This window comes from Aspergillus nomiae, assembly GCF_001204775.2.
Source record: "Aspergillus nomiae NRRL 13137 chromosome Unknown contig00041, whole genome shotgun sequence".
NCBI classification, from domain to species: Eukaryota; Fungi; Ascomycota; class Eurotiomycetes; order Eurotiales; family Aspergillaceae; genus Aspergillus; species Aspergillus nomiae.
Genome location: NW_015378096.1, coordinates 60,258 through 87,984, shown reverse-complemented (window position 1 = coordinate 87,984; position 27,727 = coordinate 60,258). Strand labels below are relative to the sequence as shown.

The 27,727-nt window shown below is 48.2% G+C and overlaps 13 protein-coding genes across 13 annotated transcripts; 6 read left to right on the top strand and 7 right to left on the bottom strand.

The window, feature by feature from the left end:
* Positions 1 to 183: 183 nt before the first annotated feature.
* On the bottom strand, positions 184 to 2,804 carry ANOM_002211 (peptide alpha-N-acetyltransferase complex A subunit NAT1; the record flags this gene model as incomplete). Its single annotated transcript, XM_015547468.1, has 4 exons — positions 184 to 465; positions 516 to 646; positions 702 to 2,660; positions 2,723 to 2,804. 4 exons carry the CDS (start codon positions 2,802 to 2,804, stop codon positions 184 to 186), a joined length of 2,454 nt encoding a protein of 817 aa, XP_015409860.1.
* A 499-nt stretch (positions 2,805 to 3,303) lies between these two features.
* On the bottom strand, positions 3,304 to 4,315 carry ANOM_002210 (MIX23 family protein; the record flags this gene model as incomplete). The annotated part of the gene is made up of 2 exons (XM_015547467.1): positions 3,304 to 3,973; positions 4,050 to 4,315. Coding segments are annotated over 2 exons (750 nt in total), but the record flags the coding sequence as incomplete, so codon positions are not given.
* A 349-nt stretch (positions 4,316 to 4,664) lies between these two features.
* On the top strand, positions 4,665 to 5,833 carry ANOM_002209 (putative formamidopyrimidine-DNA glycosylase; the record flags this gene model as incomplete). Its single annotated transcript, XM_015547466.1, has 2 exons — positions 4,665 to 5,257; positions 5,314 to 5,833. 2 exons carry the CDS (start codon positions 4,665 to 4,667, stop codon positions 5,831 to 5,833), a joined length of 1,113 nt encoding a protein of 370 aa, XP_015409863.1.
* Positions 5,834 to 5,976: 143 nt separating this feature from the next.
* Positions 5,977 to 6,837, bottom strand: ANOM_002208 (uncharacterized protein; the record flags this gene model as incomplete). Its single annotated transcript, XM_015547465.1, has 1 exon — positions 5,977 to 6,837. One exon carries the CDS (start codon positions 6,835 to 6,837, stop codon positions 5,977 to 5,979), a length of 861 nt encoding a protein of 286 aa, XP_015409864.1.
* Positions 6,838 to 7,408: 571 nt separating this feature from the next.
* nar1 (iron-sulfur cluster assembly protein NAR1) lies at positions 7,409 to 9,301 on the top strand (the record flags this gene model as incomplete). Its single annotated transcript, XM_015547464.1, has 2 exons — positions 7,409 to 7,516; positions 7,589 to 9,301. The coding sequence occupies 2 exons, from the start codon at positions 7,409 to 7,411 to the stop codon at positions 9,299 to 9,301; spliced, it is 1,821 nt and encodes a 606-aa protein (XP_015409865.1).
* A 368-nt stretch (positions 9,302 to 9,669) lies between these two features.
* ANOM_002206 (nucleotide triphosphate diphosphatase NUDT15) lies at positions 9,670 to 10,366 on the bottom strand (the record flags this gene model as incomplete). Its single annotated transcript, XM_015547463.1, has 3 exons — positions 9,670 to 9,840; positions 9,941 to 10,146; positions 10,258 to 10,366. 3 exons carry the CDS (start codon positions 10,364 to 10,366, stop codon positions 9,670 to 9,672), a joined length of 486 nt encoding a protein of 161 aa, XP_015409866.1.
* A 619-nt stretch (positions 10,367 to 10,985) lies between these two features.
* ANOM_002205 (uncharacterized protein) lies at positions 10,986 to 12,123 on the bottom strand (the record flags this gene model as incomplete). The annotated part of the gene is made up of 4 exons (XM_015547462.1): positions 10,986 to 11,381; positions 11,453 to 11,576; positions 11,638 to 11,980; positions 12,048 to 12,123. 4 exons carry the CDS (start codon positions 12,121 to 12,123, stop codon positions 10,986 to 10,988), a joined length of 939 nt encoding a protein of 312 aa, XP_015409867.1.
* A 4,115-nt stretch (positions 12,124 to 16,238) lies between these two features.
* Positions 16,239 to 17,551, top strand: ANOM_002204 (sialidase family protein; the record flags this gene model as incomplete). Its single annotated transcript, XM_015547461.1, has 4 exons — positions 16,239 to 16,771; positions 16,831 to 16,947; positions 17,017 to 17,065; positions 17,120 to 17,551. 4 exons carry the CDS (start codon positions 16,239 to 16,241, stop codon positions 17,549 to 17,551), a joined length of 1,131 nt encoding a protein of 376 aa, XP_015409880.1.
* A 326-nt stretch (positions 17,552 to 17,877) lies between these two features.
* Positions 17,878 to 20,649, bottom strand: ANOM_002203 (glycoside hydrolase family 78 protein; the record flags this gene model as incomplete). Its single annotated transcript, XM_015547460.1, has 1 exon — positions 17,878 to 20,649. One exon carries the CDS (start codon positions 20,647 to 20,649, stop codon positions 17,878 to 17,880), a length of 2,772 nt encoding a protein of 923 aa, XP_015409868.1.
* A 412-nt stretch (positions 20,650 to 21,061) lies between these two features.
* On the top strand, positions 21,062 to 23,048 carry ANOM_002202 (sugar porter family MFS transporter; the record flags this gene model as incomplete). Its single annotated transcript, XM_015547459.1, has 6 exons — positions 21,062 to 21,086; positions 21,144 to 21,317; positions 21,373 to 21,453; positions 21,525 to 21,635; positions 21,739 to 22,065; positions 22,138 to 23,048. The coding sequence occupies 6 exons, from the start codon at positions 21,062 to 21,064 to the stop codon at positions 23,046 to 23,048; spliced, it is 1,629 nt and encodes a 542-aa protein (XP_015409869.1).
* A 122-nt stretch (positions 23,049 to 23,170) lies between these two features.
* Positions 23,171 to 24,826, bottom strand: ANOM_002201 (putative C6 transcription factor; the record flags this gene model as incomplete). The annotated part of the gene is made up of 3 exons (XM_015547458.1): positions 23,171 to 23,542; positions 23,650 to 24,670; positions 24,738 to 24,826. The coding sequence occupies 3 exons, from the start codon at positions 24,824 to 24,826 to the stop codon at positions 23,171 to 23,173; spliced, it is 1,482 nt and encodes a 493-aa protein (XP_015409870.1).
* Positions 24,827 to 25,993: 1,167 nt separating this feature from the next.
* Positions 25,994 to 26,551, top strand: ANOM_002200 (CDP-diacylglycerol--inositol 3-phosphatidyltransferase; the record flags this gene model as incomplete). Its single annotated transcript, XM_015547457.1, has 3 exons — positions 25,994 to 26,089; positions 26,145 to 26,317; positions 26,377 to 26,551. 3 exons carry the CDS (start codon positions 25,994 to 25,996, stop codon positions 26,549 to 26,551), a joined length of 444 nt encoding a protein of 147 aa, XP_015409871.1.
* Positions 26,552 to 27,117: 566 nt separating this feature from the next.
* ANOM_002199 (Rpo12/RPC10 RNA polymerase subunit family protein) lies at positions 27,118 to 27,692 on the top strand. The gene is made up of 2 exons (XM_015547456.1): positions 27,118 to 27,334; positions 27,414 to 27,692. Exons 1-2 carry the CDS (start codon positions 27,138 to 27,140, stop codon positions 27,436 to 27,438), a joined length of 222 nt encoding a protein of 73 aa, XP_015409882.1. The 5' UTR covers positions 27,118 to 27,137; the 3' UTR covers positions 27,439 to 27,692.
* Positions 27,693 to 27,727: the final 35 nt, after the last annotated feature.

Sequence of the window (27,727 nt, the reverse complement as noted above, 5' to 3'; positions counted from 1 at the left end):
ATATCTTATATCAGAAAAGTTGGGCTTTTTTTCTTCATTGTTATAGCAGTGTAACTCCACCCTCATTCTTAGGCCGTAAAACTCTTGATTTCTATACTCGGGTCTGGAAAATCAACTGCAAATATTCCCCGCAGTTGTGAGGTATTGGAAGAGACTGATTGTACTCTTCTCCATGACATCATCTTAGTTCAGCTGGAATACTGACGACTCAGGCCACTTGCTCTTGGCCTTCTCAGCGTAAGCGGCCTTTGCGGCCTGGTCGCTTTTCCACTCGTCCAACAATTGCAGGCCAGCAAGAGCGGTCTCGATGCTATCAATTTGCGAGTCAAGGGTGGCGGTGAGATCCTTCTCACACTGCGCCTTGGAGTCTGCTTTCAGTAGCTGCCGGCATGTCAGGCCTGCTTGTGTGTGGGGCGCGCTGTCCTTGTGTGCCGACAGGAAAGAGTCATTCCACTCGTCGAGGCTCTGGGCCTCGGGAGCAGAGTCTCAAACTCGGCATTTACAACCTCAGCCACCTGAGGTGGCAGTGGCTCAGAGAGACCGTCCAATGCCTTGCGGAAACGGAGAAGCTGAATGTGAAGGGTTGGGTTGGAAGCATCAATTGCATGGGCGGCCGAGAGGCATTTGAGTGCGAGCGCATATTTACCTGCAGATCAAGTTAGTTGAGGTCACTGTGATATCGCGTGGGGTAGTGTTCTTACCTCTCCTGAGATAGACCTCGAATCCAAGATTCTGGGCCTCAATGCTCTTGGGGCTGGACTCCAAGAGCGGAGTCAGGAACTTGGTTGCCTCCTTGAGTGGCTCCTGGGTCTGGACAAGCTTGTTGCCAAGCGGGTCGGGGTCTTCCTTCTTCACTTCACCATCACCGCCCTTGGTGCTTGCTGCTTTCCTTGCCGCTCTCTTGTCGGCCTCAATCTTCTCCAGTCGCTCTTGCTCCTTCTTGGCCTTCTTGAGAGCCTTCTTACGCTCAGCGCTGTCAGCGTCACCCTCGGCACCGTTGGGCAAGGGCCCATGAGCGAGGTCTGGTTGGTCGTGGAGAAGTAGGTATGCCCTAATGGCAGAAAGAGCCGCCCGAGTGTAGAAGGGATGTTGACGCAAGCGATCCTCCCAGCGGACCATGTCAACATATGCCCTGACCATGCCCTTCCTCAATGAGAAGCTATGGAAGTCAAACTGGTCTTCTTGCCAAGTGTCGAAGATATTGTAGATTCCATGGAAGCGCTTGAGTGCAAGCCCAAGTTTCTTCTGGCGCAGATAAGACTCGCCATCCTCGGTCAGATACCAGACACACTGCATCTCGTGAAGATCGCCCATCGCACCACCGACAGCCTCATTCCGAGTAAATTTGCTCATGTTTTCAAGTGCCTTATCGTTGTCATTGTTGCGAAGGTGGTACTTGGCGGCCTTGGAGTTGATATAACGGTCCTTCTCATCCAGCTGCCTAGCCTTCTCCATTTCCTCTGCCGCTTTCTCGATGTTACCATAGTGCTTCCAGATCCTGGCCTTGGTCATCTGGTATTCTACGGCCTTAGGAGACAGCTCGATAGCCTTGTCGACATGCTCCATGGCCTTGGTCAGATTGCGGCTGAGGTGGTAGTTGTAGTGCTGCGCGAGGAAATAGTGGGAGGAAGAGAGGAAATCCTTGTTGTCGCCGTTCGCCTCGCCTTCCGCAGAACCGTTGGTTTGAGGTGCGGAAACGTAGCCTTCCACCAACTCCTGCACTGTGTCACGTTTCCAAGTGTTGGTGTATAGGGATTTGATATTCGCAAAAAGAGAAGGAACGCCCTTCTTGAGCATACGTTGCAAGTAAGCATCAGCAGCTTGCTTGAAATCCTCACCTTCCAAGAAGTCCAGTGGGATCCGACGAGGAGCATCGCCACGAGGGTTCTTCTCCACCCAAGAGTCGTATACAGCCTTCAGAGCCGAGTGGTCATCGTCGGCAATACCCTTAGCTCTGATCAGAGCATCATAGTACATCGAGTTCTCGGGATTGCGGTCGAGAAGCGCAGTGTACGCGACCTCTGCCTCCGCCTTCCTGTCAAGCCGCAGAAGGTAGTCCGCCTTCATCTCCATGACGGCCAGCACATCCGTAATTCTGTGACCCACGTTTTCGAGGTGTTCTAAAGCCTGCTCGAGCTTGCCTGCCTCGGCCATAATCGAATTCTTGTACAGAACGGCTTCCGAGTGCTCCATGTCGGAAACTGGTGGCGTGGACTTCAAGGTCTCCTCATACGTCGTTAACACCTTCTCCGCCTCTTCCAGATCTCCTGCCAAATGATGTGCGATAGCCAAAGCCGTCCAGTTCTGGCGGAAAGCGGGTCGGGCCTGGAGCATGGTGGTTCGGCTCTGGATATATCCCTGGTAATCCCGCATTTGCATCTGAAGCAGGGCAAGGTCACGCTGGATAGGCTGAGACTCCGGTTCAATCCTCAATGCGAATCTGTATGCCTTGATTGCCTCCTCGTAGTTCTTCTCCGCTCGATATAGCAGACCGTAAACGTGCCAACAGATGTGCGATTTCATGTCATTCTTGAGAGCTTCCTTGGCCATCGCAAAGGCCTCTTCTTGCTGACCAAGGTTGCTGGTAATCAACGCCTTCATTGCTAGGGTATCGCCATGGTTGGGGTTCTTCCGAAGAATTTGCTCCGCGGTCTTGATACCTGTTGAGGACAAGCACCTTTTAGTGGGCTGACACTGGTTCCAATTCCGCACAGGAACTCACCTTTCTTATGTTGTTTATTCTCATAGTGGCGAACCACCTGGCGGAACAAGGATGCGTCCTTAGAACTCAATGGTTGTGGCATGATGGGTGGGTGAGGGACTGCAAGTGGGTTGACTTGTGTGTCGACGGACTGAAGCTGATGTGCGCGGGGGGTGATTTAATTGTTCCTTCGGGACCGACGAGCGATTAGGCAATGATAAGCTATGACCAACAGAGAAGGAGTAACAGACAAACCAATTTTGAATTGGTCCTTGTTGCAGCCCAGAAGGGTTTTGCCCACTGCGATTCAAGCTCAATGTTCCTTCCCGATCGCAGGTTCTCGAGGACAGACCGGCAAATGGACGAAATAATAATTTATCCGAGATGGACGCTTGCGTGCATAAATCGAACCCCGACAGCCCTAAACTCGGATCTATGCCCAACGATCAGTGCCAGCAAATTCCTGTCGTATGCTGGCTAGTATTTTGTCAAGGGTGTGTGAGACAACGATTGACCTGGTATTTATATACTGCGCTGCTTTCTATGCCGACGCCTGCTTCACATTGGGGTATTCATAATTTCATCAAGGAACGCTTTATATATGCAACTAGTGTACACATTGAGTATATACATTATATCTTGAATCATGACTGGATGCCCGTATAAGCCGGACGAAAAACATATCGACAGTTCGTCACCTTCCCAAATAGCTACTCCCAAGGTTGGAAAAGCTATTGGTATCAGCTCTTCCTGTCTGCGATCATCGTTGCTTTCTTTCCCGCCAGCTATTGAGCGCTTCTTCCCAGCCTATCGATGAGCCATTGCATCTTTCGGTCACGAGACCCCATGTTCGTGCACGGATGATCTCCTCAACATTACGCTGATTCCGGACAAGATTCGCTAAGGACTCGGTTCGTGCCTCGCGAGGGAAAAATCGCCCGGAGTACGGATCTAGACGTTCATTGACGACTCGCTCTCGATCCTTGGCAGATTCGGTCTGCCGAAGAACAAGATCCGGGTCGTCCGGGTCGGGGCTTGTAGCGACGCCGGCGCAGTAGTTGAGCACGTCCGATCGTGTCTGCCATGAGGGGAATAGAACGTTGTCTTTGAAGTTCTGACATGCAGCAGGGTCTATTGTACGCCCCACTTCAGAATCCGTTTGACGCACAGCAGTCGAAGAAGGATCGAAGCCCTCCCGCGATGGGGTGAACAGAGCATTGAGGTTCTGGGTAATGGAATCGTCTATTGTCGATCTGGATAGACGTAGGAAATCTATAAAGCGGGGAAGTGGTTGATAAGCTTGAGATTCCATTGTCATGGTTAGATGGTCGTTGGCGCTAAGGCATACCTCGGAGCAATTTCTCATTGAAGCAAAATTGGGGGCTCAGTTCGGGAGCCGATGTTGACGTTGCCCGAGTCATTTTTGGATGCTCGGCCTTTGTAGACTCCCGTCCCGAACTGCCCTTCTCAGTCCAAAACCACTCCAGATTGTACCACGTTGAAGGGGTGCACGAAAGCAGTAGACAAGGTGGCGGGATGGCGGATGAGTAATAGTGTGGTATTTGGAACTCCTGTGAGGATCTCAAGGGTTGTTATCCGGATAATGCAACCAAAAACTGAGGGATTCGGCCAATATAAATGACGCTTGGCTCTTTGTCGAGGATTACGTGCAGTGGAGAGTCTCTCAGACAAGACGAGCCGTTGGTGTTGGATGGAATGGAATCATAAGGTATTTGCCCAAAACGGCTAGATTCTTATCGATAGCTCTCGATCACGGGACTTCGTGACCCGTGACGCGTTGCATGCATTGTAAGAGGACTTCAACGTCCCTTCAACATTTGCATTGTATCTTAAATTGTATCAGAAAGCGATATTTGCTAGCATTCCATCCAGATAGATATTCATCTGTATAAAGATTTGTTGAGAGTGGATATTCAATCGTGCAATCTACCGGACCAACATCATGCCTGAACTAGCCGAAGTCTCACGTATCGTCCATTTCATACGCCAGCATCTTGTCGGCAAGACTCTCGCTAAGGTATCTACGCAAAATGATGACATTGTCTATGGTAAAGCAGGGACGAGTGCCTCGGAGTTTCAGAAAGCAATGGAGGGAAAGAAGATCGTTGGTGCAGGACAGCAAGGCAAATACTTCTGGATAGCCATGGCGTCGCCGCCGCATGTCGTAATGCATTTTGGCATGGCAGGCTGGCTGAAAATTCGGAATGCTGACACATACTACTACCGGACTGACAAGCCACAAGACAAAGAATGGCCCCCCAAATACTGGAAGTTTTTGCTGGAAACGGATGAGGACCCAAAGACAGAGGCTGCCTTTGTTGACTTCCGCAGGCTAGGCAGGATAAGACTGGTGGATTGTCCTGCGGAGCAGATTCGAAAGTTCAGCCCCCTCAAAGAGAATGGCCCAGACCCTGTAGCGGATAAGGACACGGTGACCGAAGGCTGGTTGGCAGGCAAGCTAAGGAGCAAGAAGGTCCCCGTCAAGGCTTTACTTTTGGACCAAGCGAACATAAGCGGGATTGGCAATTGGATGGGGTTTGTTACCAACTAGCCGTTGATTGATGGTGGGATGGGTACTGACTATTACATAGAGATGAGATTCTCTACCATGCAAGAATTCACCCAGAGCAATACAGCAACACCTTGACTGACGATCAAGTCAAAGAACTTCACTCAGCCATTCATTACGTCTGCTCAACCTCAGTGGATTTGCTGGCAGATTCCGACAAGTTTCCAGAGGACTGGCTGTTCAAATACCGATGGTCGAAAGGGAAGAAAAATGCCTCTCCCACTCTGCCGAATGGAGATAAAATTACCTTCCTTACTGTCGGTGGTAGGACAAGTGCTGTGGTTCCAAGTGTCCAGAAAAAGACCGGTCCTGTAGCGAAAGACGTCAAGATAGAGGATGGCGATACGCAGAATAAACGGAAGCGAGAAATAGTGCCTAAGGTTGAAAGTGATGCAGAGGCAAGCGAGGAAGAGCCAAAGGCGAAGAAAGCAGGATCTAAGAAAGGAGCCCAGCCGATCAAGGAAGCCGATGACGAGAAGAAACCTGAAGTAGACGGCACACCGTCTACGGGGAGAAGGCGTTCCGCTCGGCTCAATAAATGAGTTCTGGGATACTGCTTCGCCCTTTCAATCTCTCGAGTCTTCAATAATTGAACCATGTCTATCTAAACCGCTCACGAAGCATTGACCTACTGCTTCATGAGCCATGCCTTAGTGGAGCACTGCATTTTCTATTATTACATTGACTATACTCTCATCCCATGCAACCTGCTGTGGAAGACATTGAAATTCCCCTTGCTTGTGGCGAGGTCACCTGTGTTTTCCAGAACCGCAAACACTATGCTCTCCCACCATCCTTGAAACTCCGGTTCCTGCAAAACCTCTGCCCAACAGTTCGCAACCTCTTCCTTTGGGTTATCGAAAGCACCACAGCCAAAGGCACCTAGAACAAGTTTCCGATGCTTGTTGTAAGCTGCAATACGGAGAATCACACGCATTTTGTCCTTTGTCACCGCGCGATCCGCGATGTGTTTGTACCGTGGAGGCTTTGTGTTCCGGATTACGTCCGGCCTCCTCAATGCGGCCATACTGACCACGCTGACAATGGGTAGAGACTCGGGCCTTTGTAGATCCATTAATCTGTGTCCATCTGTGAAATTCTCACGAAACACAACAACGGTTGGAGAGTAGATAGCATCGTGATTTCGTAAAGGGTAGTATCGTAGCTTAAGCGTAAAACTAAGACTACTACGATAACAAAGCTCTTCCTCCTGGGCCAAGGCTCCCCGAAGCCAACCACCACCTGCACTCTTATCGCTAGCCAGATTCAGTACGCAGACGCTTCTGGTATCCGTGGGATTGGTGAGGCTGATAGCTATATTGAAAGCGTCGCCATTCACAACTTCCACTTGGGTGTTGAGATTTGGACTATACTTGAAGTCCAACACCGGTATCGTATCACGTGAGCAACGAATCCCAGTAGGAGGAGCATGGGGAAGCACAGCTAAGATCTGAGGGAGGAGTGCCTTGGTTTCCTTTGCAGTCGAACTCAAGAGAGCTCTCCTATTCGAGCCGGTGGAGTTCTGTGGAGGCTTGGAGCTGGACATGTTCGTAGTGGGGTCGATAGTAGATACGTAAACAGGACAAATATGAATTACTACTTCGGCCAATTTCAAGTAGATGGAATTTCAAAGGAATATTTCTAATGACACCTTTGAGTGAGAAGAAGATCCTCTTATACATCTCAGCCTCGATACCGTGACTCTTGTACCTGAGTCACTGTCAACACGAACGATCGGCAAAATACATTATACGAGGGCAACCAGGCGGAAGCGGGTAGGCGGTGATCTTATCAGCACCGATCGGCGGGTGCGCTTCTAATCCGTGGCCTGGGATTCGCCACAACCGATGACAAAGCGCTGCTATCTCACGGTTAATTCATGACTAACGATATATTTCTCCTCTCAATCTTCTCCAATCTATAGATCTACTTTTCTTCCCCTCCTCTCTCTTGACTCAAGTTACGACTGGTCGCGGTCCATCCTTTTGACTCCAATCTAGATACATTAAACCTGAGTCTTAAGAACAGCACTAAAAACCCTATCCCAGCACTCCTTCGTGTGGCGTTATCTCTTCCCTTGATAATCCTCAGGCGGGGCTTCTGCGGCGTGCGCCACAATGAGTGCCATTTTATCGGCAGACGACTTGAACGATTTCATCTCTCCCGGTGTTGCCTGTATCAAACCGGTAGAGACGCTTCCGAAGAATGAGTCATCAGATTCACAGGTATGTTCGATATTCTTAATACCGGTCCCCTCACCTTCAAAGCCGATGGACACTGACTTCTTTAACCTATAGAACCCATACGAAGTGACCACGGAAGATAAAGTTCAACCTGAAAACCTGCCCCCAGCACAGATATCGTTGACCGACTGTCTTGCCTGTTCAGGCTGCGTCACCTCCGCTGAGGCGGTGCTGATCTCGCTGCAATCGCATGCCGAGGTCCTCAATACTCTCGACGCATATCCCGAATTACCATTGACACAGAACAACAACGGGCCTCACATTGACAAGAGTAATGTGCTTGATGGAGAAAGTAGGATTTTCGTGGCAAGTGTTAGCCCTCAAGTGAGGGCAAGCTTGGCTGCTACCTATGGCATCTCAGAAAAGGAAGCGACATACATGATCGACCAGTTTCTAAGCGGGCCCAATGGCTTACGGGCTGGAGGAAAACACGGTAGCGGCTTCACATGGGTTGTCGATACCAACGTCATGCGTGAAGCAGTACTCGTTCTTACAGCGGACGAAGTTAGCGAGACTTTGAAGGAACCATCTGCAAGAGGTACTTCAAAGGATTCTCTCCCTAAGCGGCCAATTCTGTCATCAGCCTGTCCCGGATGGATTTGCTATGCTGAGAAGACACACCCTTTCGTACTCCCGCACCTTTCTCGACTGAAGTCCCCTCAAGCATTGACGGGCACCTTTCTGAAGACCGTGCTAAGCAAGGCTCTGGGTGTGTCACCTTCCCGTATATGGCATCTCGCGATCATGCCTTGCTTTGATAAGAAGCTTGAGGCCAGTCGAGAAGAACTCACTGATGTGTCATGGTCCCCTCTTGACAGTGGGGCAGCTTCGACTGAGAATAAGCCTGTCCGTGATGTTGATTGTGTTATTACTACTCGAGAGCTACTTACATTGGCTTCATCCCGTGGGATATCTCTCCCTACACTACCGCTGAAATCTCTTGCGCCATCATTTGCCCCACAATTCCCAGATGAGACACTTAACGCGTTCCTGTTCCGCAAGCACAATGCGTCGGAACAGTCCATGGAGACCGGTACATCTGGCGGTTACCTTCATCACGTCCTCAAGACTTTCCAAGCTAAAAATCCTGGAAGTGAGATTGCGACCCAGAGGGGGAGAAATGCTGATGTTGTGGAGTATTCGCTTTTGTCTCCTGGAGGCGAAACCCTCATGAAAGCCGCTCGCTATTACGGTTTCAGGAACATCCAGAATCTTGTCCGGAAGCTCAAGCCTGCACGTGTGTCACGGCTTCCTGGAGCCAGAGTGTCTGCAGCTTCAGCGGGCGGCAATCGGCGACAGCCAATCTCGAGAAACGGCGCTTCTGCTGGGTCTGGGACGGATTATGCTTACGTGGAAGTTATGGCGTGTCCCGGTGGCTGTACCAATGGCGGAGGGCAGATACGTATTGAAGATGCCAGAGAAATAAGCTCTAGCGCACAGCCAGTAACGGCAGCAGAAAACCCATCCAAGCCAACCCCGAACGAGCAGCGGGCCTGGCTCGCTCGTGTCGACGAAGCATATTTCTCTGCCGAGTCTGACAACGAAGGCGAAATGGATGGCCAGGCACAGCCCCTCACCATCCCTGAAAGGGAGGCTAGGGTTCATGAAGCTTTTGAGTATTGGTCCGACTTTATGAAGATTCCTCTTTCGAAACTTGTCTATACGACTTATCGTGAGGTTGAGAGCGATGTTGGCAAACCCAAAGATGCCCCTATTGATACTACCCGTGTCGTTGAGTTGGCCGGGAAGATCGGGGGTGGTTGGTAGTTGCCTCTCTTGTGCCCACTCATTTTCTCGTTCAGTGATGTTAATGACCTTTATACCCTGTTACGCCTGCGGATCTACGATAGATATCATTTTTATGTATTCTTTTTTGGGTGGGTCAAAAGCCTGCGTGTCCTACGTTGTTGGTTGCATTTACACGGTTAGGGAGATACCACGTTCTTGTTCTACCCAGCATTCATAAAGAGAAGGGATTGTATATAGCATGCAGAAACAAATGAACCATTTTTATGAAAGAGTCAACCGCTTTTGTAAAGAAATACTCTCAAAGAATATATGCGGAACCCTCGAGTTTCTTGAAACATAGATCTCATACTACTCATCAAGTATCGATATACAAATAAAAGCAGCAGCTAGTTCAAGACTGGACGAAATCCAGGCCGCTGTTCCACCAAATTCACCAGCGGCGAAAACAGTTTTTTCTTCTCACCACTCTCCTTCCCAGCCATAGCATCTTGAGCCAGCGCGACAATCTCGTCCCAAGCCACCCACTCCCACGCCTCACATTTCTCCGGCTCCATCAGCTGTCCCCAAGAATCAGCCCATCCATCACCATACACCGAACAACCTATCCCCCAAAAAAATGAAAGGAGGAAGGAGAAGAAGCAAGAAGCAAGAACTCACCTTCGGCTCCACAACATCACCACAAATATCCCCGCTCACAAAGACAGTCACGTAATGCTTGTTCTCATCCAGCATGACATTATTAGTGGCGGTTAGAAACTGAACGTTCCCGATAGTCAGACCCGTCTCTTCCAGGACCTCCCGCTCGGCACAGTTCTCGAAGGTCTCGCCGAACTCGAGATGACCTCCCGCTAGAGCCCAGGTGCCTGAATTACCATGTTAGTTCTGGGATATATGGATCGAGTAAAGTATGTAAACCGGCGTTTTTTGGGAAGGATGAGGGCGGGTGGGGGGAAGTATAGTAGAGAAAGGCTCACCTGCACCATGACTGCCTTTTCTCTTGCCTAGGAGGACTTCGCCCTTCTTGTTGAGGATGAAGGCACCAATGCCTACTCTTGGTTCTGGGGTTGTTGTGGCTTGGGGCATTGTGGTTTGGGCTGTATTTTGGGGGGATGATTGTATACGGAAGTCTAATTCGGAAATCTATTAGTCTTTGGAAGGGGGAGTAGATATGTAGTAGTAGATAGTGGCAGTGCTCTAGGAAAGAAGTGTGACTCAGAAGACGAAGTGATTAAGTAGATGTACTAATGTATGGGTATGTACTGCCACACATTTGCATTGGAAGATCTTGTTGCGGAGTGGACCCCCGTCGCCCGGTTGTACCCTGTTAGCGTATTACCGTGAATGTAACGTTCCTGCACGTATACAAATCAGAATTAAAGTTTATATTTATGTTGGTTAGTACATGATGTCTGTATACAGCTTCTATAGGTGACACCGTGACAGTAGGAACTGGATGAATGGCAAGGTATTGTGATCAGCCGAAAAGTAGGCAAGTAAATATATAATGGGATCCAAACTTCTCTTTTCGTACTTAATTATTGACTGTTTAGACATGCCGAGGAGTTTATGTTCTACTCTAGTCCAGCAGAAAGGTGGTAGTTGTAGAGGTAGATACATAGTACAGGTTGGTCTTGGGGGTTAATAACAATTACAGATACCGGCCGATACCCTGTTGAACCCAGTTCAAGGGCATACCAGCAGCCTACATACTTTCCCCTGCTGTATTAGCTGAGCCGTTCAAGTAGCCCTGTACCGAAGCAACCTTTGCACGTCCACTGAGAAGATATCGAAACAGCCTCGCCAAGGCACGTGTAGCTTCGAGCCAATCTTTCTTCAGAGAGAGGTCATAATCCCGCGTGAATTTCAGCTCAAGGACTTCGTCATTGGAACATCCTCTTGGGTGTACTCTCGCAACTAAATCAGCAGCAAAGAATGCCCGAGCAATATGAACAAACGGCCCATGAAATCCCACCACGAAGACCTCTTGGTCTTGAACACCTGGTTTGCCTGTTCGAACGGTCATGTTTTGAGCAAGTTGCCCCAACATTACGCTGAGGGTCTCTCCTAGGAACTCGTTCCAGGTTTGTCTCGCATACCACTGGAGAATATCAGACGAATGGCCACCGAATGAAGGACGGAAGAAGTCATGAGTATACAGATAGTACATACCCCGGTATACGAGATAATTGGCAAGTTCTCATCTTTCGGTCCAACAGTAACCGCACCCTCAGGCTTAGTAGCATATTGTTTACGGCCGATCACATATAACGTCTTAAAATTCGAGGTAGTAAAGCTTCAACAAAGTGTAGTTAGCAAGGAGACCTCCACTCGGGACGACAAGAAGGAGAGCCCACTTGACCTCGAGCCCTTGATCTTCGATACCATCAAGATTGCGATAAACATCCTTCATCAGCTCACTCAGCATCATAGACTGCGCCAGAAGAAATGTTTGATGATATTCTCTCTCAGATACTCTCCAGTTTTTTCTAGGTAAAGTAATTGTCTCGTTTGTTTTCAAGACACCTGCAATGCCTGCGTTTCTGGCATCAAGGTAATCTATGTGGACGTAGTGGGAATCAAGCAGGTCAAAGAGTCTGCGAAATGAATCATCTTGTTGCGGCCAATCACGCGTACAGTTTCCTTTTGCGATATCGGTTTGTCGGAAAATCCAGGGAGTTAATTGTTCTACATCCTTATCTTGGGTTGTGTGTCAGTAAATGAAACGTACCACTAGACAAATGGGGGTGACACGGAGTAAGGCTACCTTCGCGATCGATATCCTCGGGTCTGGGGATTAGCTCGTCGAGATCAACGATAGACGACCGGATGGTTGCTGACATGATGTCAATGACGAGGTAATATTGAGCTTAAAGTTAATCACAACATAGAGTTCCAGTCGAGACGTAACCAGGTTGTAGCTGAAGGTTCATAGTAAAAGACTGTAACTCGGCTTGTATAGAGACTGCAAGTGTTGTCTGCCTGTTCAGCGCGGGTGGTTGCCTGAACATGTGCATACGTTTTATCCTGCTTCCCTTGTTTGACTCAGAAGTAGTGCAGTTAATTAAGCATGTATGGACTACCCCTGGCTTGACTTTCGTGCATTGACCCGACTGTTTGATCGAGTTCTGCTTTGTGTGACTAAACAAAGAGATTCAATAGTTACCATAGTAACAAGTACTGTACAAAAGGACTGTACATATACTGTTGTACAGGTCTTGGAACTATAAAGTCTACCCAATTAGCAGTATATGCAGTGTTTGTCTTCTGTAGTGGTATGCATACTGAAGTGGTTTTGCTAAAGATTATACAGATGTCAAGCCCCCTCATCTCGCTCAGATGCCTACCAAGTTACTATTTGATACTTTGTCTTTCTGAATACTAGGTATTGGAGGCCGTAGCAGCCTGATTTACCGCAGCACATGTCTCAATACCGCTGCAGTTCACTCCCTGAGTACCCAAGACAATATGCATTCCCATCTACTACCACAATAGAATGTCAATTGGCTAATAACTCTATATCAGAAAGTGACCAAGGGCATTATCGATATGACGCTCTATCCTATGTTTGGCATACTGAAAACAAAGTTCATCGATCAACAAGATTTAGGTCTCACGACGAATCTCCATGCTGCGTTGTTTACAGCTTCGAGACCACCGAGTCGCATGGCAACGACAATACATACTAACCTTTGTCCAAGATCTCAACACCTTCACTTTTGCAATAACGCCAAAACTTCTAGCTCGACAAGAAGTCCATTCTCAGTATTGTTGCAGAAAGCCCCCTTTTCGTCCCTACAACAGGGCACATTTGTCTATGTCGACCGGAGGATACACTGTTTGTTATAGTGACTTATCCTTGGTTCTTGCCACTTCCTTCAGTACTAAAGAGGCTGTTCGACAACTGGGAGGGATCAGTAGAAAGTGATCCTGCAACAAATGATAAGAAAAAAGAAACTTGAAGCAAAGCAAAAACAGAAACTCCCCGACTGGGAGTCGAACCCAGGTCTCCCGCGCTTGTTCTCGTGTGAGATGACAAGCGGAAATCATGACCGTTAGACCATCGAGGATTAGTGATGAGAGTATATATCCACGATTTTGCTATATCAAGCAAGGTTACCCAGTACCCAAGAGCTTAGCCGCTGGGACTTATGGAGTGGCTCTATAAAGTGAGCCTGTTGTCTTCCCTGCGTATGTTGCTTTTCAGTCAGTCAGGGTCAGTTATTTTCCTGGACATTGAGATTACGATATTATAGCGTGCACGCCAGGCTCCGTAGTGCTTTCTTGTATAGGCATGGGTGGCATCGAAGAAACGAATGTGTTCAGGTCCATGGATTGATTAGTGTCGATAGATCTTGAGCTGGGTGAAGTGGAGAGAGCAAAGTATACACTACAGCTGGAAAACCATTTTTCTTGGGTTCATAAAACTCTGTCTAGTGTTGTTTAGTGATTTCATGCATTGTATAACTGCGAAATCCTTATTGTACTCTAGTCTCTATCTTGCATCTCGGACTCTCCCAAAAACGGTTACTCAGACATTTATAGCACCCTTTCTTACTCTCAGTGATAATGTCAAAAGTCGAACCCTAACATATATCAATTCCTCGATGGTCTAACGGTCATGATTTCCGCTTGTCATCTCATATGAGAACAAGCGCGGGAGACCTGGGTTCGACTCCCAGTCGGGGAGATCTTTTTTTGCTCTACTATCAGCCTATCCAACCTTACTTTGAATTCCGTACTTTTTCTCCCAGCTATTCCTACGGTCTTACCTCGTTTTTCACCAGGCTTACCACCTGGACTGAATGGCTATTGTTTTGATAGCGGATCACCGTCCAATGTAACACGACAGTGCCAGCGCTACTTGTATACTACGGCTGCCATGTCCTCATTCTGGGCCTTCGATTCCCCCCTAAAACACCAAAGGCACCGCTGGTATCGAAGAGAGCCTGTGTGAGTTCGCCTTACTATCAACAACCTTTGCTGAGTGCGATAGGTCCGATTGATATAGTGCTGAAGAAAAATACTGCTTTCGTCTGTCTGGTCATTCTACAAGGGAGACACCCCATGTCGGGTCGTCGAAACAACCAACGTTGATTGAGGACTCATATGCAAGTTTCAGTATCTAGTAGTAACTTTTAGCTATCGGTATACTTGGCACGCGGTTCATGCACTGTTAGGGGTGGTCAGAATGGAAACTTTGGTCCACCTCGAAGCCGCAAGAAATGCATATGCCACGGGCATAAGCCACTATAGTTCACTAGTACCTCCAACACTACGGCCTGAACAAATTCTTCCCAGCGACATAAGAACCAACTGAGCTAGGCCATTCATAGCCTGAGCGAAGTACTACAACTCCAGGAGTCCCATGTGCTCGCGAAGGAAATAGGAAGAAGTTATGATGGCAGAATTGAAGAGTCTGGTAAAGATCCGCAGCCTCTGATGACATTGAGAAAGAAATTCTGAACAAAGAGAAAAGAAAAGAAATATCTTTCCATGGAACATCGTTGTAGTTGAGGCTCTAGTACCTGACTAGACACTTTCACAACTATAATTTCTCTACGATTGGTGAATAATCCACCACATAGAAAACTAGGGAAAGCCTAGTACCGTACACCATACTATTGTATGAACCCTGGACTAGATCAGATGATTCACATGTCTTTGATACATCCTGTAGGGTATTCTCTACTAGAGCTAGTGTGGTGGTTTGCGGCATACTCGTTTAAGAATTTATTTGATATAGTAAAAACTTAACCGGAGTCAGCATTAGGAGTTGAATAACATGGGGAATAATAGAATAGTATCAAAATGACGGCCAAGGGAGCTTCTCTCGAACAAGAGCTATCAACGGGATCAATTAAGAGAGGAACCAAAAACAAACGAGGTTATTTATAGGACAAAAAAGATCTCCCCGACTGGGAGTCGAACCCAGGTCTCCCGCGCTTGTTCTCATATGAGATGACAAGCGGAAATCATGACCGTTAGACCATCGAGGATTGAGATTGAAGGAGATTTTGTTATCTGCATACATAAGCCAGGGTTAAGATATTTCTTGTATACTCATCTCAGTCCAGAAGTAAATACTGCTTTAAAAGTTTGTTCTTGTGAATTATCATGGATAAAATTATATCTATGCCATCTATGTGGCTCAGGCTAAACTACTGTACAATCCAAGTGTATTGGCTTACCGTTTTCCCAAGAAACACAAGAACGGAAAAATCGAATCCATCTATAGTCATCCCAATAGCCACACCTCTCTGGATCAACACTTGCACATATTCAGTCGAATCATGTCAATCATAAGAATAATTGAGATACAGACGTCGAATATAACAGGAGCTCTGTGAGATATCAATACCTTTCTCCACATTCTAGTCATGGTGCATTTCAGCACTATTCATGTGGACAAGATCAGGTGCTGACATGTGACACTGAATATATGTTTGTTTGTTGCTCTTCTGTTCACTTCCACCTGGGCATCTCCAGACAATGTCGCAGCAAAAGACAGTTGAACTGCTACAAAGGTATTGCATGATCCCGACAGAGACCTCATACGTCAGACAGCGTCCCAATCGCCTACATGGAAGACCTCGGATTGCGTATGTTCTTCGGTCACCAAGAAAATAGTATGACATCGTCTAACTATGTTCACGTTCCTAAATGCATTTCCAAGATGGTCATTGCTCCTGGTCAGCTGTGCGATTGGTGGGGTTTTCATGAAGCTATACAAGACCAAAAGACTTGTCTCGGCCATTTTTGGAGTATTTCCGGTGGGATGAGTCCATGGCATTTCCCCACACAAGCACGAACATCGATCTGGGGTCTGGGGAAGTACTCTAGTATAATGGTCACGAGAATTGCCGTACTGCTATAAAAGGCAGCTTAAAAGCCCCCGTCCTTCTTATGAGAGAGGTATGCTTTCGACTAGACTCGTATAGACTCTCAATCTTCACTAATGCGTTTCCTCCGTTTCCTTCTAGCCGCGCCGTTGGCTCTTGCGGCGAGCATCCCCAAGGCCGAGACCCCAACTACTTTCTCCGAGGTAACCATCTTCAGTCCGCCATCTGACTATGTCATTCCTCGTACTCTCTACGCTCGCAACCTCCAATTACCCAATGGAGATCTATTAGCTACCTGGGAAAACTACTCTCCCGAGCCACCAGCGGTCTATTTCCCGATCTATCGCTCAACCGATAGCGGTAAGACCTGGAGCGAACTGTCTCGTGTGGAAGATACAGCCAATGGACTAGGCCTGCGCTACCAGCCGTTCCTTTACTACCTGGAAGAGTCAATTGGATCGTACGAGGCTGGTACCATCCTGCTAGCTGGGAGCAGCATCCCAACAGACCTCGCGACTACACAGATCGATCTGTATGCTTCTCGCGACTCTGGCGTCACATGGGAGTTTGTGAGCCATATCGCTGCCGGAGGTGAAGCACTTCCTAACAACGGATTGACCCCAGTCTGGGAGCCATTCCTTCTTGCCCAGTAAGTGTGATACTAGATTGTGCATTACCCCAGACCAGTCTCTAACCTTCGTTCAACAGCAATGGAAAGTTGATCTGCTTCTACTCGGACCAGAGAGCCAACGAAACCTATGGCCAGAAGCTGGTTCACCAAACCACGACTGACCTGAAGAACTGGGGTGATGTAATCGACGATGTGTAAGTTGGCAAGCTCTTTTCGATACAAAATAAACACATCCATGGCTGACACGATCTATTTGTTCCTAGCACATATCCTACCTACACTGATCGCCCGGGTATGCCCGTTGTCACCAAGGTATGTTGCTAACCTTCTCTCGCTCACATACACAACTGACTCCCGCCTCAACAGCTGCCAACTGGTGAATTCATCATGACCTACGAATATGGGTCATTCTTCGGCACCTCCGACTATTCCTTCCCCGTCTATTACCGTATCTCTGCGGACCCTGAGAACTTCCTCGCGGCCCCACACCAGAAGCTCGTTGTGTCAAGTGGCACTCAGCCCACAGGTTCCCCTTACAATGTGTGGACTCCCTTCGGCGGTGAGAATGGCACCCTTGTTGTCAGCTGCGGCAACTTGGGCTCTGTTTTTGTCAACCAGGCCCTGGGTGAAGGCGAATGGACGGAGATCTCTACTCCGGAGAGCGCGAGCTATACTCGGTCGTTGCGCATCTTGCAGGAGAAGGATAACTATCTCTTGCTGAACGGTGGCGGTGTGCTTCAAGGAGAGTCGAACAAGGTCACTGTTAGTGTGATGGATTTGGAGGCTGCACTGGCATAGATGTTTGCTTCTTAGAGACATGATTGTGCTGTCTCCTTGTGGCAATTTTAGCATGTAGATGGTCATCGAATTCTAAAATATTGTCATTGTTCCACTCTCGTTCATGCTCAGTAATCTTTTCCTTTATGCTAGGAGATTCAAGTATTTAGCATCCAGTAGGAAGGGCTTTGAACTCATTGCAATTATCTTGAAATCATGATAGATTTGATGGACACATTACCCAGGTGTCTCATGCTTCTAAATTGCTCTCTGAAACAATGTATTTCATTCAATTCTATCGCTAACATGCATGTCTAAAGGTAGAAAGCTAAGTCTATATACCCACATCAAGCAATGGTCTCCGGCCCCGGCTTCCGCATGATAGGAATAATGGGTTTAGGGGGCCAATCACCACGGTGACTCTCCACGCTCCATCGACATGAGAACTGGTGGTGCCCAGATCCAATCCATGTACCATCTTCATCATCAGCCTTCAGGGCGACCCTCTTTTCCCATCTTTCCTCGCTAGGTAAGATGACGAGCGCGCGCGAATTCGGAGGTACTAATAGATCCAAGCTGAAGCGATCCTCTGCCTTGTCGAAGGCCCATCGACATTCTATTCGCCCGTAGGGCGTATCATAGGCAACTTCAGCTGAATCGATACTACCACCGGGGATGGGTTCAACCCGGAACTGCTTCCATCCAGGAGCGATAGGACGCACGCCAGCCACGCTGTAATGAAGCCAGTTGATGATGGAGCCGAGAGCGTAGTGGTTGAAGCTGGTCATCTCGCCCGGGTTGATGGATCCGTCGGGGAGCATACTGTCCCAGCGTTCCCATATCGTGGTTGCTCCCATGGTGATCGGGTACATCCAGGATGGTCGGCTCTTCTCTAGCAACATGCGGTAGGCGATTTGGTGATGGCCGGTCTTGGTTAGTGCATGGGCGATGATCGGGGTACCGGCAAACCCAGTGGCTACTCGAAACTTGGCTTGCCGGACTTGAAGAACGAGTCGGTTTGCAGCTTCTATGGCCTGATCGGTCGTTGAGTGGAGGTCGTACATGAGTGCCAGGCTTAGTGCTGTCTGGGTGTCTCCAACGAGCAAGCCTGACGGTGCGATATACTTCTCCTGGAAAGTTGCCTTTAGTCGGTTGGAATCGGCCTGGAATCGGGCGGCGTCTGCCGTTTCGCCTAGGGCCTCACTGATTTGGGCCATGACCGAAGTGACATGGACCAAATAGGCATCGGCAACTAGTGTGCCGTTTGTTCGGGCGTCACCTGGTTCGACTGGCGGTGCTGTTGGATCTAGCCAGTCTCCTAACTGCCACACTTGGGGATCCCAGAGTCCATCGGGACCCCGTTTTATTCCTCGGTCGATCCAGGCCAGCATACTGGGGTATTGTCGGCGGAGGATGTCTGCGTCTCCGTAAGAGAGGTAGAGAGTCCAAGGAGTCAAGATAACTACATCATCCCAGATTGCTTGGGGTACCTGATGTGGCCACAACTCCTCGCTGATCACATTTGGTACCACAAATGGTGGAACGCAGCCGTTACCGTCTTTAAGCTGTTCTGCAGCCACATCTTCCAGCCAGTGCCCCAGCATCCCGGCCGTATTGTAGAGAAAATTTGCCGACGGACAGAAAACTTGAATGTCTCCCGTCCATCCGAGGCGCTCATCTCGCTGGGGACAATCTGTTGGAATGGAGAGGAAGTTCCCGCGCATACTCCACCAGGCGTTCTGATGCAACTGGTTAACCATCGGGTGTGAACATTGGAACCAGCCACTGCGAGTCATATCAGTGTGCATTACCAATGCCGCAAGGGTTGTAAGTAAGGGTGGATCTTGGTCAGTCCATCCTTCTACTTGCACATATCGGAATCCGTGGAAGGTATGTTGCGGAGTCCAATTCGTGACTTCTCTTCCAGCAGAGATAAATTCATCCCGGCACTTTGCGGCTCGCAATGGGCGAGTTCCTAGCTCGCCGTGCTCCAGGACCTCCGCATGTGTGAAGGTGACTTTCTCGCCTTCATGCTTGTTTATGCAGCGGACACGCAACCGACCGACAAGGTTCTGACCGAAATCAACAACGGTCTTTCCTGATGGAGTACGTAGAACTTCCACTGCTTTAACCTCCTCTGTCACGCGCACGGGTGGCGCTTCCGGAGCTACCAAAGTTGCTGATGGGAACTGTAACTCCTGCACAGGATTCCAAGAAGAATCAATACTCTCAAGAGCACTATTCCAATTAGGGTTCTCCTCTCGCGCATCGTAAACTTCGCCATCATAAAGTTCACTCTGCAGGATTGCACTTGGGTGACATGTCCAGGTAGAATCGGTGGCCAGTGAAAAGGACTTGTCCTGCTCAGACTGCACCTCTAGCTGGGCCAGTACCGCTAACTTATCGCCATACAATTTTCGGCGACCACCACGGAATCCTAGACGTGTAGCATACCATCCTTCGCCCACTTCAACCGCGATTACATTTGGTCCGCTTCGATTTAGTAGAGCTGCGACATCAAAAACCTGGTAGTTAAGGCGATGTCGGTAGCTTGTCCAGCCAGGAGCCATGCATTGATCGCCCACCACCTGACCATTGATAAAGGCGCGATACACTCCTAGGCTGGTGATGTATAGTCGAGCCCGACTGATGGTATCTGTACCGGAGATATGGAAGAATTTGCGAAATCGTACTGGCCGCAGGGGGGTGTCATGAGGCGGAGCTTCGAGACTGGAAATGGGAAGGCCCTTCCAGTCGTCACGATGGAGCAGGGCACATTCAATCGTAGACCAAGGGGACCAATTTGTAGGTTCCGCTTGAGTCTTCTCAATACATGTACCGTGAGCTCGAACTCGCACCTGAACGCTTTCCCGCGACTGTAAAGGGGAGCTTGGCCAAGGCACCAGGACTGACTGATTGCTGGCCACTTCATATGTCTCTATGGGTGAGTCTTGGGACCGACCAATTTGGATCTCGTACGAAGTCTGTTCCCATCCTAGTGGACAGTCCTCATTTGTGTTAAGGAATCTCCAGGATAAGCGGGGAGTCGCGTTGCCCACACCAAAGCCAGTCGGGTGTTGTTCGGCTGAGGGGGGTGCGATAGCCAGTCGGCTTATCATAACGAGGGTACGTGGTAAATTCAGGTGACAGTGTGAAAGAAAAACTATGTTAAGATTTTCCACAAGTGTGGGAAGCGAAGTACTCCTGGAGCTTCATATTTCCCCTCGTCGTCCGTTCTTATACGGTTCTCATGAATACGCCATCGAGGTGTCTATTGCCGATGTATGGGTCGCCTCGTAACACATTCGTCCGAGACCCCGAAATATGGAGCAATATGCATGCCATGTGGCCAGTTAGATGAAGAGCTGGAGAGCGAACGCGAGACCCAGGCTGCAGGTGATCAGCGCATTAGAAGTGTAAGTGGGACATACAAAAGAATGCCGGCGGCGTTGTCGGCTTCTCATTGGAGAGTCGCCGCCGCTCCCCGCATGGTTCCAGCTTAGGGCTAACCTTAGTAACCGAATCAAGGCTATGGCTACCCCATGGGGTATTGATGGTATGGCCACCGCATAGACGATATAGACAGTATAGACAGTATAACTAAGCGGAGAAGGCAAGAGTCGACAGTATATAAAGAGGACCGGAAGAATTGGGGTGCAGCGAATTCATGTACGCAACAAGCAGGCTGCCCCCCTCCACTTGGATATTGCAGATATGCTTTCCCTTAACCTTGTCTTGATCACACTGGTGGTGGCTCTGGGAGGCTTCGTATATGGAGTGGACTCAGGTACGTCTCCATTGAACCCCATGGTAGATCATCAATGGCCGTTGACGATTATCAGGGATCATCGCAACCACCTTGGGCCATGATACCTTCAAGTATACCATGTTCGGACCAATTGGTGAGAATGCTGGGCTGAAAGGTAAAGTAACATGTCTCTGCTTCATTTTTTGCTTCCTTTTAAGATGTGGTACTAATAAAGCACTTTGCTAGGGGCCATTGTTTCCTTGTACAATGTTGGTCAGGCTCTCGGTACATTCATAGCAGGGTATTCAGCCAACAAGTTTAGTAGGCGATGGACTATTTGCGGAAGTGCCGTAGTGGGTAAGAGTCCTCTTGCCCCCTTTCCGTGCTTCGAAAATAACCCTTCAACTTTTGTTGGTGCTATGTTGATTGAACCTGTTGCTAAACGGATGTGTTTATCCAGCAATTATCGGTGCCGTTCTTCAGTCCGCCGCTGTCAATGCAGGAATGATGATTGCAGGAAGATTTTTCGCTGGAATTGGCTGCGGCATGCTTTTGACGGTTGTTCCCATCTATATCGCCGAAGTGTCCCCTCCCCATAAACGTGGATTCATTGTTGGCTTGCAGGGCTTCATGATTGCCATTGGCTTCTGCATAGCCAACTGGATCGGATATGGGGGCGCATTTGCTAAGGACGACGCCCAATGGCGAATTCCGCTGGCAATGCAAATTCCTGGCCCTCTGCTGCTTGTCCTTGGGTGCTGCTTTATACCTTATAGCCCTCGTTGGTGTAAGTCACGCCGTATCATCTTGCATGGGACTCTCCTTTTTGAAGCAAGTGTCTAATGATCAAGCTCTTCAGTGATCCAAGGTGAGCGCTATGAAGAAGCCCGCGCCGTCCTAACAATGCTGCAAGGATCTGAAATGGATGAGGTCTCCTTGTCTCAAGAACTCGCACAGATCCGGGAACAGATACAAGCAGAAGCAACTGAGGTTACAAGCTTCCAGGTTGCTTGTGCTAAGTTATTTTCCCGTCGTTATCTTCACCGCACGCTTATTGCGTGCTTTATTGTTGTCATGGGTCAGTTTAGCGGGTCTCAAGTCATTCAAAACTACCAAACCAGCTTTTATGAGACGGTAGGGTTTACCGGAAAGACTTCGCTTTTGATCAGTGGAGTTTATGGCTTCATGGGCGTCATCGGTCAGATCATCTACCTCTTTGTGGTAGCGGACAAGTGGCCGCGTACTCGCACATTGTGGACAGGCTCACTGGTCCTGTCGTGTTTGATTGCCATTTGCATGGCGTTATCAGCTGTGTATGGAGACAAGAGTGGTGGCGATCTCAGTGGTGCCCGTGCGGCCATCGCAATGATCTTCCTCTATTCCTGTGCTTATGCAGTCTTCTTCAATGCGATGGTTTGGGTTGTCCCTTCAGAGCTCTTCCCATTCTTTCTTCGCTCGACCGGGCTTGGGCTTGCTGTGTTCGGCAAATCCGTCGCTGCAATCGTCCTATCGCAGATCACACCAACCGCACTGGAGAATGTCAGTTGGAAATATTATTCACTTTTCATTGCCACGAACTTTGTGGCTGCTTTTATTTACTTTTTCTTTCTCCCAGAGACTGGAGGCAAAATATTGGAACAGATCGCTGAGCTGTTTGGTGACCCTCCTTCTGCCTTGAATACTGGGGATAAAGCCGAGGACATGGATGATGGACAAAGCATCGCGGGGACGAAGGACACCAAGTCTGCCCATGTGGAAGCAGTTGTATGATTATGTGGTGGAAAAGGTTAGCATATTTGCTGGCAGCCATTTCCTTGGTATCAACATTGACATTCTAGCCAGTCATGGATGCTTGTCTCACAAAATGACTGTAACTCCACCTTCACGGCATCCTAGTCTTTCAGTAGCCAGTCAATTGCGTTATCAGCAAGAGCCTCATTAGTGATGCTCTGATCATTCATAAGATAAGACAAGCCGTCCCAGGCATTCTCAGGTTCCTTCGATTGAGATCCTTCCAGTGCCACAGGATTGGGGGTATTTAGAGTCCCCGAGCTTTGGGCGATACCAGGAAGCTCCTCGATATACTCAGCAGACTGCGTAGATAGCCTTTCGGCACCGAAACCCGATGACACCGAGTCGTGTGTCTGTCTCTCTGCAAGCGAAGAAGAATGTTCTGTAAGGAAACGGGCCATCCAATTGTCTAAAACAAATGGATCAGATATGGAATTACGGCAAGAGTTCTGGAAAGTTCGTAGGCGAGACACCTAAAATAGTTTATGATCAGCCTTTTCGACCCATATTGAAGGTTTTCTAAATGACAAGACAGAAAGAAACAGAGAGTTATATAACGTTTGGTAGGAAAAAGACTTACAGAGAAGTCAACTATAGGCCAATACGATTTTACTCTCATCAAAAACTTGAAATTGAGAATGAGACGTTGCCGTGCCATGAAGAGCTCTGAGAGATCATCGCTGAAGAGTAAAGAGTGGAGATGAACACAAGAGCTGACCACAGCAATATGTCCATATATGAAATAGTCCAGCTCACAGTTCTCAAGGCTAGTGGCATAATTTAAAATCTCCGAAACTGTAGCCGCGCTTTCATTGCATTTGACTGCTTTAGGTTCGGTTGTGGTTGCATCTCGGCTTGCACCCGCCTTGAGGAAGGGAAAGAAAAGCATCTGGCGAAAATGATAGTATCCAATGTGCATAGACAGAAAGGTTCGGCCAAGGTGCCTCTCCAAGAAGAAAATGATGTGGTTGTAGCTGTAGGTCAAGTGCTCAGGTAGATTCTTGTACCATTGGTTAAGGCGATCCTCTAGTAAAGGGGCCTCCTGACAATAGTCATCGAGAGTAATCACGCCCCGACTAAGCTGTCTCAGTAATCCATTAATTTTGGTGAAGATATCAAGCGTCCGTGCCATTTGAGCCCACATATCACACCGAAATGCAGGTGCTAATTGGGGTTTCCGCAGCAACTCGGCAGAAGTCAGGGTATGAAAGAGTACATCATCTACTTCTGGGATCATTTCTGAGCTGCGGCACGTATCCTCAGGTTCCATGAACATGTCAGAAGCGGACCAGTGGGTGGCAATCCGAACGGAGAGACAAGTTCGACGATACTCTTCTCGATTTACCGCATTAGAAATTGACTGCGTGGGAGAACCCCAGAGTGACAGAGCTTCGGCGTGTAGCCGAGCGAGTCCAACATATATGTGTTTTCTCTGATTATCAGCTTCACCACTAAAAAAATATCCAATCAAAAGCAATGCTTGAACTGTTTCCAGGCTTGGAGTATCCGTACATTGGCGACAAAGTCGCATGGCCTGGAGGGCATAAACTTGACCACGGGAGCAAGGTGAGATACCATGGAAAACCGGGTTCTTAGAGAACCTGTTAATCTACGGTCATCGATCTGAGTAGCCTAATGATCAACTATCCCGAATGCGTAAGAACATACCTGGCAGCTAATGCACACATGCCGTAGACATGTTTCATGGATGCTGTACCTTCCCTCATATGGCGCATGAAACTCGGCTCGTGGAACATGGTGTGGGCAATATTGTGAATGTGGCGAAAATATAATCCAACCAATTCATGTAAGACTTCGTGTGTTTTCAGTGCTTCCGAAAAGTCCGGTTCCCATGATAGTGGCATTCGATCAGGAGTGGGATTCTCCCTTCCTTGTGCCGATTGAACTGCCACTCTGGCTGGCCTTGTAGGATGGTCAAGGCTGCAGGGAACCGACAATAAGTGACAAAGCTGACAAGTATCTCCTTTATTCCCAGGAATACATCGTCTTTTTCGACTACTGAATCCGAGGCTCATTCAGTGCTATCCTTATATCAACCCTTCAACCGAGGGGAGGATTGTACTGGTGCACTCACCGGCAAGTCGAGCAGGCGCCAGCCCTTGCCCTTTTCGCGTTATGGGCGGTCATATTTAATGAGTCTAATAGGTGCTCTATAGAGACTAGCGATTTTTCGTTGCAGACAACGATACCTTCTCACGAGTGAATGATGCCCTCTTTGTATGTTATATTGCCGACACTAGGTCCGATTTTAGCCTCGGGGCTTACCGTTGGCACTATGCCTGTCACGGGACAAATACTAAGGACCCTAGTATATAATACCTTATCTCTCTCCTTTCATTTAATGCGTGACCCAGCAATTTTAAATAAATTCCATGATATACTATAGCTGTTCCGAGTCTAATCAATCGACACTACTGCAACTTCGATCTACCAAACTTCTTTTGATCCACTCACCGGATAACACCAAGAAAGTTCGCCCTAATGGCCAGTCAATCAGCACAAGGCAATGCTGGACGGCATAAAGATCATGATGAAAATGTTTTCCTCTTCGTGCCCAACCTAATCGGTATGTCTCTTTTATCAGCGACGAGATAACCCCCGAGTAGGTCTTAAGGTTCCTAGGGTACACCCGCGTGGTTCTCGCCGTCACATCCCTCTATTACATGCCCTTGCACCCACGAACATGTTCGCTATTATATAGTGTCTCTTGTCTCCTTGATGCCCTAGATGGAGCTGCAGCCCGGCGACTAGGGCAATCAACACGATTCGGTGCGGTTCTGGATATGATTACAGACCGATGTACAACAACTTGCCTGCTAGTTTTCTTGGCGAGCGCATTTCCCAGGTGGAGTATTGTCTTTCAGGGCTTGATTAGCTTGGACTATTCAAGTCACTATATCCATATGTATGCGACCTTGGCAATGGGCGGAAACCGCCAGAGCCACAAGCAGATCGATGACAGTCGGCCGTGGGTCATGCGGATCTACTATTCTAACACGGTATGCTGGCGTTAGCCCGCTCGTAATTTCTTTGCAAAACTAACAATATATATAGAAAGTCCTTTTCACAGTGTGTGCGCTGAATGAGCTCTTCTTTATTGCGTTATATTTACTCTCATTCTCGTCATCGCCATCGTCGGTGAACAACCCGAACTTCACGACATCACAATCCGATCCTTTAACGCCCTGGAGCTCCTCTTGGAGTGCTGGGGCAATGGAGGTGGCTCGGTAAGATCTTGAGCGATTAATATACCCCATAATATAACCTATACTTACATTTATTGCAGTGCAAATAAAATAGACGATTCTGTTCCATGGTGTCTCCTTCACGTTTCGACACCATTTATGCTCTTCAAGCAATATGTGAACATGATTCAGTTAACAGAGGCCAGCAAATGGCTTGTTGAAGGTGATCTTGAAACAAGAAGGAATGAACGGCTTGCGCAGAAAAGAGACCAGTGACAACAATCACACCAAAGTTGAACCTTATTATAGCAGAGGGAATATAGACACAACAAGGGGTGGCAGATATACGGAGAATGACCTCAGTCATTTCGCACTTATCCATAGGTCATTGAATAATCGCCCAGTAGAGTATTCAATAGAATGTCGTTATATATATGGTTCCTTAGTGCAACGACCTCCGCGTAGTTTTTGAAAGAGCTTAGTGACTTCTGTTTCCCTGCTATCCCACTCCACTGGTTGACTAATTCATTTCAACGCTGGCATAACCCATGGTAGACGAATTCTGACGGACTACTTAAGAATCTGAGTAGATACTGACAATGATAAGGACAGGAACAATCCACGGTCTTAACATAGCGCCTTATCCGAAAAAGGCTAGTCCCGAATCAATCAGCATCAAAAGTCTGACTCAGCAAAATTAGGTTTGCGCAAAGAATATCCAGAACAATCCAAAGCTCCTCAAAACCCGCAGTCAAGTCTCCCTCCAAGTCGCAATCCAAGTCGCGAGACAACACCTCCGTCGTCCACATCCGCTTATATTAATATTCCCAAAGAGACGAACGTCGAAACCTACCCACCCACTATGTCTCGCGAAGCTTACCAGGTTCCTTCCTCTTTGGGCGGACAGAATGCCTTTGACTCCGGTGCAGGCTCCCTGGACGGCCCTATGGTTGCTTATCTATGTGGCGAGTGCAATGCTCGTGTCTCGTTGAAGAGGGGTGACCAGATCCGCTGCAAGGAATGCGGTCATCGTGTGTTGTACAAGGAAAGGACGAAGAGGTGGGGGTTTTTCCTTCTCTTTTGTCATTTTTAATAAACCTTCTAATTGGGTGTGTGCTGACTTTGTTTGGTTCTACAGAATGGTTCAGTTTGAAGCTCGGTAAAATGGGATAGACCGGTTGCGCGACGTTGGCTTTATACCTTTCTTACGATCGTATCGTGTTATGCATTCTGGTGGCGCTTTGGAGTTTGATGGGACAAAAAGATTGGATATTGCGATGCGGCGATGGTTCTACAGATGACCTTTGTTGAAAGGGACTCATTGTATCTGCGCATCGGCGGAAGGTGCTCGTGTTGAAGATTTCCATGAGTAAAATCATTAATTCCGTCATTCAATACACATGTCCCTATACCTCTACCTAGGCCAATTTGTGAACATAATCTAAAAAGAGA